Source organism: Aythya marila (assembly GCF_965140915.1).
Source record: "Aythya marila genome assembly, chromosome: 2".
Lineage (NCBI taxonomy): Eukaryota > Metazoa > Chordata > Aves > Anseriformes > Anatidae > Aythya > Aythya marila.
In genome coordinates this window covers 26522303-26535621 of record NC_139043.1, presented here as the reverse complement: position 1 = coordinate 26535621, position 13319 = coordinate 26522303, and the positions used below count along the sequence as shown (strand labels likewise).

At 39.1% G+C, this 13319-nt stretch overlaps 1 protein-coding gene across 2 annotated transcripts in view; it reads left to right on the top strand.

Annotated features, from left to right (window-relative positions):
- Window positions 1–13319, top strand: part of SLC25A13 (solute carrier family 25 member 13) — a 97184-nt gene that overhangs the window by 34245 nt on the left and 49620 nt on the right. For both annotated transcript variants that reach the window (XM_082755284.1, XM_082755285.1), the window contains exon 5: window positions 12514–12653. In XM_082755284.1, coding sequence (XP_082611410.1) covers window positions 12514–12653 — 140 coding nt within the window. The remainder of the gene's footprint in view (window positions 1–12513; window positions 12654–13319) is intronic.

Here is a 13319-nt window from a genome sequence, read left to right as displayed (position 1 = left end):
ATGAACTTTAGATAAAGCTAGTGTACGTTTTCTGTCATAAGGGAGAAGCTTTTTTTTTTTTTTTCCTATTGTAAAAAATAACAAATATTTTCACAAATTAGTTACTACAATGCTCTCCTGTAACTTTGCCACTCAGTGCCTCAGACATGCATCTGCGAGGTTAATTATGAGATCTTTTTCCATTGACTTGAATGAAAGTGGGATCAAGTCCTTATCAAGGTTAGGAGAGTTAAATAGGGGTTTTATGTACTGTGGAATTACAGTGTGAAAGAAAAAGGAGAAAAGGGAAAGGATCATTTTTCACTATGCTGCTGCTAAGTGTACTATCTCAAGGATCCCTTTATAAATGTGTATCTCATTTTACTGTTGTAAAGCATGGCTTATCTTTGCAGTCATTGTTTTTCTGTATAATGAGATAATGGTGTAAATATTTTAGCTTATACTGAACGAAGTGTAGGGCTTCCTGGCTGTGAACTGCCCATTTTCTACTAAGCAAGTCATCCAATTCATATTCTTCCACATGTGTGCTTAGCATGGCACCTTTGTAAAACAGATTAATAATGGGTTTTACATCAATGAGCTTTTACACTGAATGCCACTTCCAGGCTGTGGATGTTCAGGGAAATGTTGTGGGTAAAAAGTTTTGGTATTCAATATTTTGCACTTTTATTGCAAAACACTACATCTTTAGCTTCTGGGTTGGCAAGTCTTTTGCATTTTAGCCAAACCTTGACATCTCTACAATTTTAAATGTTTCTATTCTTTCAAGTTACAAGTTAACCGTATGTACTTCTTTTGGCAGAGGTGGCATCTATTTAAAAGAACCGATTCACAAGCAGCAGTGTGTGTGTGGAGGTGGGGGGGAATATTTCTAGTTTATTGCTTTTGGGAGATGAATGAAATGGCCAGCAGTAAATTAGTGGCCAGTGGCTGACTGAGACTACACCTGGCCGTTGCATCACCTTGTAGATTTATCTGCTGCTGAAGTGTCAAAGCTTTGACAGTTTGCAAGGAGTTAAAGCTCTCAGCAGGAAAGTGGGAGGAAGTTTAGCTGGCTTTTAAATTCGAGGCAAAGAGCAAACCATTGCTTCTTACTGTTGAGTGTTGACAGGCACATAAAAGCTGATAATGTAAGTCCAGGGGTTTAAGAGACTTAGTAGAGTTGCTTTTTTGTCGTATGACTGTATTTTAATGCCTCATTAAAGAAGCAAAGCCCTTTGAAATTCTTTACTAGATGGCATTAAAAAAAAAGGTGAGATGCTTGGGTAAAAATGTCAGTGTTTAAAAACTAAGTTGTCTTAACCTCTATCTTTAATTTTGGATGGATAAATGAAATGATGAGAGTTAACAATTCTGAGCTGTGAATAACACAGCAGTGATACCTGTGAACTGCAACTTTATTTCTCATATACAGGTTCTCACAGCCCTAATGAAGGGCAAAATTAACATTGTAGATGTCATTTTTTCTCATTAATAAAGGAAAGGCAGAAAAAGAAAAATGATTGCCCAAGTCTGTGCTGATGACCAGCATTGAACCTGACTTTGAAGATTTTCATTGATTTCTTTTGAACTAGATTTACCCTGCAAACAGAAGTTCTAACTCTCACAGTTATTGAAATGTAGCTGTGGTATAGTTTGTGGTTTTCTATTTATTTATTTATTTCTTCTAAAGTCTTCTAATTCGACCTGAAGCTGTTTCAAAATGGATGCTATGCTGTGCTGCCCTGAGAAATATGAATACGCCGGAAAACCCGTTAGGCCTTTCATTAAAAAACAAAAAGAAAACAAAAACAAAAAATACCCTTCACTCCCTAGACAGCAAAAAAACCCAAAGGGAATGGGGAACCCAAACACTAAATTGTTGCTTGCTTGGCATAACAACTGCAGAGTCAAGCAATGCATCTGTTTTTGTCTCAAAACAGAACTCTATTTACATGCAGACAGCAGCTATTGTGGCTCTGTGCTCCTGTTATTAATTATAGCAGTACACATTTCTTAGAGGAACACATGAATTAATGATGCATCTTACTAAGCACTCCTGCTTGCTTATCTGATACTTGAATTGCCTGAACACTTGTTTGTAAATTCATAAAAACATGTAGCTCTTCACTGAGGTTTGAAGGTGTATATACAGCTATTGTGATGAGCTTCGGGGTTCTTGCTCTGTGATAACGCTCTGACTCTTTGTCAATATGCTAAGAATTATGACAGGAGTACAACGCTTGCTTTCCTAACCGAAGGGTTAGGTTCAGACTTTATGAGCTAGCTTGATTTTGTTGCAGAGGATTATTTTATGCTTTGCCCTATTTTATGCTTTGCTCGGTGTGACCTGGCTCTTCTTTTGGGATTTTTATTTTTTATTTTTGTACAACACTTAGCTTAATGATGCCCAGCCTGGTACGCTCAAAACCATGGAAAGCAAGGAAAAGCTAAATCTGAACGACCAACCTTAAATTGCCGAGGCTGTGAGCTTTGATCATTTGCTAAATTGCAATATTCGGTAATTCTTAGCAAGTTTTCCATTGCAGGTTGAAATTGGTTAGAAACCATTTGTAGCTAGTGATGTGTTAGCTTACACCTACACAGCGAGGCATTTGTTGGTTTATAACTGACAGTTGCCTGGATATGATGATCCCAACAGCAGCATTACAAGTGCAAAATGTGTTTAGTCTCTGATATTTTTTGCTGTTTCTACTGGATTTTGCACAAGTTACAGCTAGTTTTAATTAAAAGAGGATGTAAGGAAGACTTGTAAGTATATTTATTTTTCTTCAAAACAACTTTTGAAGTATACTTGATATTATTTTCATATAATTTCCTTTCTAAACTTACGTCGAACTGGCAAGCTTCTCTTATTTTTTCTTTTGCCTGAAATGTTACATAACTAGGCAGACTTTCATGAAGGCATCTGAAGTGAAACAAAGCGTGTTTAGTCACAAAGCCAATTTGTCCTTTTAAGTGTTAGGAGAGGTTCCATCCGTTCATGCAGATGTGTTTCATTGGGTCTAGAAAATACAACTGCGTTTCCTAAGTCATCCAGAACTGAAATTTGGTGTTTGATCTTTGTTGTTTTAGTTTTCTTCCTTTTTTTTTTTTTTTTTTTAATTTGCTTTTTAAATTAAAGTCAGACCAAAGACTGAGCATCTCTCTTCTCTTCAGCAAAAAAACAAGGAATGATCACAGCATCACTGAACAGTTGAGGTTGGACGGGACAGTGGCAGCCAACTGCAGGGCCAGCAAGGCCAGGCTGCTCTGGGGACTGTGCCCAGTGGAGGTTTTAAATATCTCTGAGGATGGAGACCCTGTAGCTTCTGTGAGCAAGTGACTTACAGAGCTTGCCTATCATGATGGCAAAAAAGAAGTTACTGATTCCTGATTGGGATTGTCCACGCTCTGGCTTGCATCCACTGCTTCTTTTGCTTCCTGTGTGCCTCTCCATCTTCCCTACACCCTCCTGCTGGGTGGCTGTGGACAGCCACAAGGTTCTCCTTTAGCCCACCCCTCACCAGGTTGAGAAAACCCCATTTCCTCAGCCTGTTCTCATGTCACGTGCATCAACACCCAACTGTCTTTGTGACTGTGATGTATAGAGATGATAAAGTTATATTTTATTTTTATTTTAGGTAGCATATTATGTTTGTCTTGGTAGAAGTGAAAAGTGCTCTGCTTTTTTTTTTTTTTTTTTTTTTTTTTTTTTTTTTAACTATTATTATTCTTCAGGGCAAAAGGGGCAAGTTTAATTTTTATGCCCTCCTGGGGCCTAGTGCTTTCCAAACCTCTGGTCTTTGGGCTCTGGCAGTTTGTCACTCACTTCTAAGGATGCCAGGAAAGGTACCAAAGAAATGTAAGGTTGTTGCCAATAAGCTGAAATTATGGATATATTTCTCCAGCAGAAATATTTTAAAGGATTTACATCTTGAAAAAATGTTGAAAACCTTTTCTGTAAGCCAAATATGTAATGCTTTGTGTATAAATTTCATGTTATTTCCCCTGACATCCAAGGAGGGCAGAAGAAGCAGAGAAGTTTGGATGCAGGATCTTAAATGCTGAGAGCTACGGTACTCTAGAAAAAGAAACTCTTTTGGGGGGTATTTTCAATATTTAGCAGAGGTAATAGATGTGCTCGTCTCAGTCAGAAATCACAGCCAAGATGAATTGGATGATGCATGGGTTTGTCACAAGGAAGCACATTCAAAGTTTTTGAAGTGACCGGAGTAAAAACAACCAGAGCAGGGGAAGGTGAAGAGGATGACAAAGTGAGCACATTTTCAGCAGAGGGGTGAAACGTGAAGATTATCATGGATCTTTTGTGATTGATGAAAAATCACAGAGACAGAAGCATATTCTCTATGATGTTTTCATTGAAGTAAGATTAATCTGTACTACTGCTCTGCCCTTGTTGAGAAGTTTGGATAGGGCAACAAACTTATAACCACTGAATTTTGTTCAGTAAATAGCATGTATCATCTAAAAGAGAAGGCATGCTGAACTTTTTATTAGGATTTGTACCAGACTTCCTGGTTTTGTGGGGTCTTTGGGGGGATTTTTTGGTGATTTTCATTCTCATGACAGTCTTCTTAATACATCTGAATGACGTCTGGTTCGTGATACTTTTCTTAATCTCACCCTTGTGCAGCGTATGTGCTATAAAGCCTTTGTTGCTTCTTCAAACCACAAAATGGATATGTTTCACGTCCTAGTGAAAGCAGACACTCTTAGCAAAGGAAGACTCCATCCTCCTGCTTCTCTTCCCTGCTATGAATGCCTCTAAGGGAGCTGATGCTCTGGTTGGTGCTGTTGCAGTACTGCCTGGAGATGTGCTGAGTCAACCAGTTCATTTTATGCAGGCGTCTCGGGATCCATTGTAAGCTTTTGCTTTCCCCTGATTTGCTCCAGATGTTAATAGGTTACCTGGAGGTAATAAAAGGTGATAAACCATTGTGAAGGCAGCCACTTTTTGATAGAAGTGGAGCTTTATTGCACTTCTTTAAATGATCGGTTTGCATTCCAAAAAGACCCCAAAGCCAACACCATGATTTTTTGAGAACTTTTAACCTTTTTTAATCACTCATGAGCAATGTTTTCTGAACAACTGACTGCAGGTGCACACCAATATCAGACTGACATGCATGGATTGTGTGGTATCTTCTCAGAGACGGAAGAACGGCTCAGAAAGCTGTTCCAGTTCAGTGGGTCAAAAATCCACTTTTTATGAAAGGCTAACTGTAGATTTGCACGATTGACTATAATGGCTTCAATTTTAAAAGATAGAGGTAACAGAGAGCACTTCCAGTTGGTGGGATAATTCAAGAATACTACATGCTCAAATGGCTAAAATATTGTGCTTTCTGCTGCTACTTCATGGTACTTAAAAAGAAAAAAATAGGTGTGGAAAAGGTGGGAAAAAGCCAATTTGAGAGTAAATCTCAACTATATGAGGTCACTCTTTGGTTAACAGTAAGCCCAGGGTTAGCCATCTTTCATGCAGCTGTATATGCTGTTGGGGAAAAAAATACAACATGATTACTTGGCAGCATTTGGAGAGGAACCAGAAGCTTCCACACCAGAATATATTTAAACTGTAGCAGCAGAAGTATACTATTTTAAGCTTGATTTTATTTATTTATTTTCCATCCCCTTTTCAAATTGTCCTAGAATTACAAACTAGAAGGCAAAAAAACTTCAGCAGGCCCTGAAAGCTAGCAAGGTATATTGTTATTACAAATTTTAATATGAAATTTCAGATGGCAAAATACACATACTTTCAGAGTGTGTGTACTTCAGTTTTCTAAATTGGAAAATCTGCTGTTACCTAGCAGTTAATAACTATTTTTTCCAACATTTGGAATGCAGGACCTGATTTGATAAGCTGATAAAAGAAAACAAAACTGAGAACATGTTGGAAATGCTCAAAGTGAAAATTACAGTTTAGGTAGGTTTGGGGGTAGATAGTTAGACATTTTAATTGAACTAAAATAGTTTTATACTAATACGGTACTGTTGTGGGAGTACATTTTGTGGTGCATTTGAAATTGAAGTATTTAAGTGGGGGAAAATGTATGTTAATGCTTTGCAAGAAAGTGATTTTTTTTTAATACCATCTATCTAAGCAAAATAGCTGTTAAAGAAATAGAGCTCTCAAGTCTGTATTTGGAGAGTAAAGTGTAATAACTTTTATGCTCTTTTAGAATAATTTCTCTGAGCCAGGAGTTTGTTTTTATCACTTTGGTTGGTGTATTAAACTGCTGTAGGAAACAATCAGGTGAACTCTGAAGGAAATTTGTTTTCCTGGACAGCTACAGCAAAGTCAGCCCCTGCCAGTGTCAAGAAAGCTGTTGAGTCAGTCTGGATTCTGAAAGTCCTGTGCTTTTAACATCTCCATGACAGGGATAACAGAAGTGAGTCCAGATGATGATTTCACTTACCATGTGGAAATTGGGACACTGAATTTGAAGCAACAGCTTTGGTTACACACAAGCAGCACTGGCTTATGTTAGGCAGCAAAACCTCTGCTTGTCCACTACAATTCAGCACTAGTCCACAGCTGGACTAGCTCAACACGGCTAAATTAGTTTAAAATTACCATTTTTATTATTTGTGTTTAATTGCATCTTTGGGGATTATCTCTGAATTTGGAGTAACTAGTCCTATTAAAAAACCCATAAGCTACCACTTACACGTATATGCATGCACAAAAATTTAACAAAAGCAAAATGAGTTTTTTTTTTTGTTTGTTTGTTTTTTTTATTAAGGTGTTTATACCAAAATATCTATGTACAGCCACACGTTTTAGGTGCAGGTGAAACTGATCTTAGTCTAAATATACAGGGTGCACTAATGGAAGGTTTTGCACTCCTTTGAATGAATGTTTTAAAACAGAAGCATACCGTGTGATGGAGTGCAGATGAATTGCACTGACCTGAGCTGCTACCTTTTTTCAGATCAACCCCCACCCTTCTCGAGTCGTGAAATACAATCCCATTATCTTCAAATTATGTACTCGGTTTCTACCGTGCCAGCTTCAGCGTGAGAGTTCTAACGGATATCTTCCTAATAGTATTTTTCAGAAGGAAAGAACCTAACGTAATTTTTTTTTTTTTTTTGATTCCGAATTGTGGAATTGCTTGTAGCCCATGTTTTACAAGGAATTAAGAGGTAGAAAAATACAGCATTAGTGTACTGTGTCAGGACTTCTCACCCATGGAAATAGGTGGCTGTGACAGCTATTCCTGCTCTTCTTTGCTAAGGGATGTTGGAGGGATGAGTACTTTTCCTTTGCAATCCATAGTAATCAAGGTATTCCAAGATATTATTAATTCACAGCATGCCAGGTATAAAACCATTTTAACCCACTTCCTTTACAAAGCATCAGGGAGATCAAGAAGGTGATTGTACTGCTAGTACTTCCAGAGTGCTCTAGCTTTTCTGGGTAAATGTGGATGACTGGACAACCCAGTCAAGTACTTGGACTACCCATAAGGAAAACATCAGTTCACATCTTAGCTGAGCAGATGTGATGTGAGCATATGTTTTCCAAAATAAAAAGGCATAATTATAGAACAGTCTTAGTGCCAAACCGTGGAAGGATGGAAATAAACTCTGTGCTGCATATTTGAAGTTCACAACAGTAAATAGGAAAGGGAAACGGAAAAAAAAAAGACAAAAAAGGGACAAAGAACCCTTGGACAAAACCCAACAATTTCAGTCAAAGAAGATAATACAAAATATTATTGCTTGAGTGTTTTTGACATATATATGTACTTGTCTCTAGACATACACGTTTTTGCACAGGTCCGTCATACTTTATTTTTGCTGCCAGGAGCAGCGAGGGCGGCAGCTCCACAGGGCGGGTGAGCCTGCAGCCAGCAGAGGTGACAAGAGGACGGGCAGGCACAGGCAGAGACCTCACCAAGGAAGGGCACAGCCCCATGCTGCCTAAACAAGGAGACCAGAGCAGGTCTGGTGATAGTGACCAAGGTCAGCCAAGAGCCCAGCAACTGCCAGACAAGCCAGTGGTGATGAGGCAGGTTCAAGGACAGGCCTCAGTCACAGTCAGCAGGCTTGGGATCACTAAGGCAGGTGGGCAGGCAAACGTGTCCATATGGACTAGTTCAGGCAAGAACCAAGGACCTGAGATATGCGGCTTCTCACAGCTCTTTGCCCAGACCCTGATCTAAGTGCTCATAGATGGGGCAGGGGGAAGAGGTTGCAGAATCTGGTGGTGTGCACAGGGTCAAGAGCCTCATGGAAGAATGTAGTTCCAAATGGTCAATGAGGACTCAGTGGAAAGCCTGTAGAAGTCATTCTGTTCTCATCTGCACTGGGCTTTAGGTCAAGCCTTACTTACTGGTTGGCAAGGTGGTAGGGTTTCCAGTCATGACGGTGAAACGGCTACTCACAAATAGGTTAATTTGACCAACGGGACTTCCCTCTTTAATTTTTCTTTAACGTAAGATTTTATCTAAATGACTTTGTAATTGAAAACATTGAACTTTTTTCAACCATTTAAAGGAAGCTTTTTCCAAATGCTAGATCACAGTAGTGCAACATTAACAAAACACATAAAGATATCACCTATTGTCTGAGCAGAATGATGGGGGGTTGCATATTCTGTTTTTTAAAAATCCATATCTCTGTATAAAAAGGATCTGTCTGACACTCTCTGTATTCATTTTACTTTGTTGGAGCCAAGCTGTAGCTGTAATGCTCATACGTTCCTCTTCAGGCCCTTGAGTATGATGAATATAGAAGCAGCTACTGCCATAAGGGTTTGAAAAGTTTATTGGTACATGTGGAACTCTTGTTAGCTTATGATAGCTCATGTAATTTCAAATTTGTCTTTTGCTTTCCTCTTTGCAGAAGGTAGTCTGTGTTCTTTACAGGAGTTGCTACTACCAATATCATCAGGATAATCTCATTTTTCTCAAGGTTCAACTTCTTAGTACAGGTTTTCTACACCAAGCAAAATAATAATTGCATAAAGGTGCAACATACAACTGTATAAAACAAATCCCATTTTGACAGCCTATTTGCAAAAAAATTGCAGCTATTTTCTAAGTTGGATTTTTGTAGATGGTGATTCTTTTTGTAGCTATGAGACATGTAGGTACTTGTGCATATATATAGTTTGAAAGTATCCCCATCCCTAGAGATAATCAGCCCTCAGCTGGATATGGTCCTGAGCAACCTGACCTGACTGGATTGTTTCTGACAGGAGGCTGGACCAAATGAGGTCCAGGTGTCCTTTCCATCACAAACTATTCAGTGACTCTGAAAAAAAGTTCCTTAAAAAAACAAAACAAAAAAAACACCTGGCTACTGAGAAACTTTTCTGCTACTCTATGTTTTAAGGTGTATAGTTCAGCTAGTTGGTGGAACTTCACAGCTCCAGGTTTGAGGTCCAAACTACATTTTTAAATTGTACATTTTTTATTTTAATTCTGTATTTAGATGATTAGTAGGTTATATTTAGAAGTGAGTAATAATTTGGAGTGAGTTCCAGTACACACAATTGGATGTCTTCTGATGGTTAGCAGGCTTGATCAGGTTTTATGTTCCTTTGCGTAAGGTTCCTTTTCTTGTTTGTAGTGCCAATATTAAGAGGTGGGTTTTTTTGTTTGTTTGTTTTTGGCCTTTTGTCAGAAGTTAGCTTTTTTTTTTCACTTTTTGTTTTTTGATTTTCTTGAGTGGTAATTTTTCTTGTATGCCACAACCAAGGAGTGTTTACAAGGCAACTCGGGGGAGCAAGACACATTGTACTTGCAACATAGCTCATGTGTGATAACTAATCAAAATAAAATCACAGTGGCATAATCACAGGACACTGTAATTTTCATATGTAAACATAAGTAAAGATTGTGAGGAGCCTGCTGTCATCAAAAGAGGTTTGAGACTGCTTTTATATTAACTACGGTTTTCCTATCTCTTATTTCACATCAAGTAAGAAAGCGCTTTTTTTTCTCTTTGACAATGACAAGTCTGGAGTCCAACCAAACCTAGTTTTTGTAAATGTCAATGTTTCTAAACTCATTCAAACAGAATCAGTGTCTTGTTCTGTGTAAATCTGGGAGATGGGTTGAGAGGGACAAAGAAAACTGATGAGCATCTGAATGCTGTGTGGGAGACAGGCATCTAAATAGGTACTGTAGCTGTCCTGGGAATATCTTCACTCCTTTGGAAAAGCGGAGTGGTTGCTAGCAGGAGGAGACAGCTTTACAGTCCTTTTGTTTGTGGACAAAACTGGCTGCCTTCTTCATGCAGGTTCCTTTCTTTGAGGGCTGGGGGAGGAAGTCTGGCAGAAATCAGGAAGATAATCTCCAACATGTGACTTCTGCCCTAAGCTGTGTCGGTAGGAAGCATCCTAAATAACAGGCATTTGGTAGTGGGACAGTCAATCTGAACCAATTGACTTTTCCTCCCAGTTGCCTTGAGAGCAGAATTTTGCCACTGGAGAATGCTGGCTGACGAGACCCAAGCCAGTTGTGATGGAGCTTGAAGACACGAATGAACAATGCTGCCCTGGGGGCAGTGTCTCAAGTTGCTTGGAGAAAATTCTCATAGGACGTTAGGGCCTGAAGATCTGAATTTTAAGAATTTGAGGTTAACTAGGGTCAGTTTTTCTGTTTGTAAGTTAAAACCAACTTGTTCTTTCACAACTGATCCCAGGGATCGGTGGGTGGTGCATTTTTAAAGATGAAACTACTGACTTTGTTGAGATGTGAAGAGGTCTTCGATATCATCTCTACTGTCTCCACGAATCCCAGACTATGACCTCCCCCCTTGCTTTAGAACAAGCTGTCCTTATCCTGCAGGTAGTACCAGCTGCAGTGAGTTTGGGTCTGTGTGAGGCAGGACACTTGCCTCTTTCACCACCTCACAACCATTTTATGTATGTCGTAGTCCTTCATTAACTTAGGTGCTTCCTGACAGCTTCCAAGCTCTCAGCTGTTCCATCCTGGCTCTCACCCATTTCCTGCTTCTTTGTCTGACTGTGAATTTCACCCTGGCTGGGTTTCCCCAGGTCAGCAGAGCCACTGTACCTATCTGGCATGGACTGAACCAGAAAACAGAGCTGAACCTGTGCAGGAGATGAGACCTCATGGCCCCAAAGCGGCGTATCCCACTTCACTTGTGGCGCTGGGGTGAGCAGGAAGATGGCTCCCAGGCCTTGCCCATAGGTAGAGGCTGGCTCCAAGGAGGTGGCTTCCAGCTTCTTCTGCAGGCAGGGAGACAGACAGCTGTGCTTCTTTCCTTCCCCCCAGGCTCTGGTCATGCTTGGGAACTGGCCTCCAGCTCTGTGGCTCACAGAGACAGACAGGAGCTGAGAGGTTGGGTTCCTGCTCTTCTGCGAAGTGTGAAGGGAGCAGGAAGCCTCCTCCTGGCCCTACCTGTGGGTAGGGAGCGTCTCCTGGGAACAGCTCTCCGTGCCCACAGGTGATAGCAGGAGACAAGAACTGGCTCCTGGCTGGCATTGCTGGAGGCTTGTGCAGACGTGAGGGAGGAATACAGCAGCTGGGAACCTCTGGCTTTGAGCTTGTCTTTGGAAGATGTGCTTGCCATTTATTTTTGGCTGAGACAACAACTGCTCTTGCCCTGAAGTGGGCTTCATCATATGAGAGACCTGTCTGAAAGACAAGTACTTCCTCAGGTCTTCTTACTGTTTCTGTGAGTTAAAATACGTATAGTCCAATTCCAGGAACATACTGCCCTTATTACTGATGATACAGGTTGGTGTGTTTCAAATAGTATTCATTTGCCAAAAATGTCAAGTACTATCAAAACATCTGCCAAGCCCATAATAAACTGATGGCCAGTTAGGACAACTAAACTAATCTGAACTAAACTATCAACCTTGCATTTAGGTGTGATTAACAAAACTTGCTCGCCCTGCATCCCATAGCAAAAATGAGACTGTAAAGTCTGCTTTATGTTGGAGGTGGTGATAAGTTTGTATTCTGTCTGCCATGTCCCTCCACCCCCTGCCTCACATATGACTGTTCCTGTAAGGTAACTACAGAAAAGTGGATCTTGAAATACTGGTATTTTTATAGTTGATTTGTTTGAATGTGGAGAACTCTTGGAATAATACGAAAGCCTGAATTATAGTGACACAAAACTTTCATTGTTAGCAGTTTGAAAAGATTATGCTGAAAATTGGTTAGCTTTAGTCATCTTTTCATAAATTGTCTTTTAATTTTTTATCCTTTCTCGCTTGATTTTGAAACTTGAAATATCTAGTTGAGTCTCTTCCAATCAAATGCTGCGAATGTAGAACTTCACAAATAAGATTATTCCAGAGATTGTATTAGTGAGGGTGTTCAAAACTTTTCATTTATTATGATTTTGTTTAACAAAAAAGCTAGGTTAGCTTTACAATATGTTACTGCTTTAAATGAACAATATTGCTTTCCTGTTAGAATATGCTCTATTTGTTTTGTTTATGTAAATATATGCTCGTCTCTATTGTTATTTTATTTTATTATTAGACTAACATTTTTCTTTTTTTTTTTCCAGAGGATGCTAAGCAAGTTTTTGGCCAGACCACGATTCATCAGCACATTCCATTTAACTGGAATTCAGAGTTCGTACAGCTGCATTTTGGAAAGGATAGAAAAAGACACCTAACATACGCAGAGTTCACCCAGTTTTTACTGGTGGGTATAGTACAGGTTATCAAGATTAATAAGATTCAAAGTACTTGCAAAATACCGTGCTAGTGGGAAAGTTGTGAGAAAGACTGTGTGGGTTTTTACAGTAGGACTGCTGAACTTTGATAGTGGTGATAAATAGGATAAGCTAGCGGTAAAGTTGCTGATTCTGGGTAGCTCTTTTTTTCTTCTTTTTTCTTTTGTTTTTGGCACCTGTGTGCAGAAAGTCAGGTAGTTTTTGAAAGTTTCCTATATTGCATGAGTCAAAGAATATTAAATAACAGTATTGAACATTTTGGACCCAGACTAGTATTAAGAAATAATTTTGTCCATAAATAGAATGTTTACCAAATTGGTATTTAATTCTGTGCTGCTATCCAATAAGATGATATTTTGCATGATAATTGCTGCAGGCCATTTCCACACAATTCTTTCCTTTTCCTCATTTTTTGTGTGTACAATAGGGAAATACCACTTAGTTTTGCTTTTGGTATATAAAGAATAAAATACTGTATTTCTTTTACAAGGAATTCTTGCCTATATACACTTTGGGGTACTTTGTTACAGAAAGCAAAATATTGTGCTAATAAAAAAATAAACAGATTATCTGCATTTCAGCACTACTATTAAAAATACTCTGTAGTAGGAAAAGTGATCCTTGAAGTGGTGAAC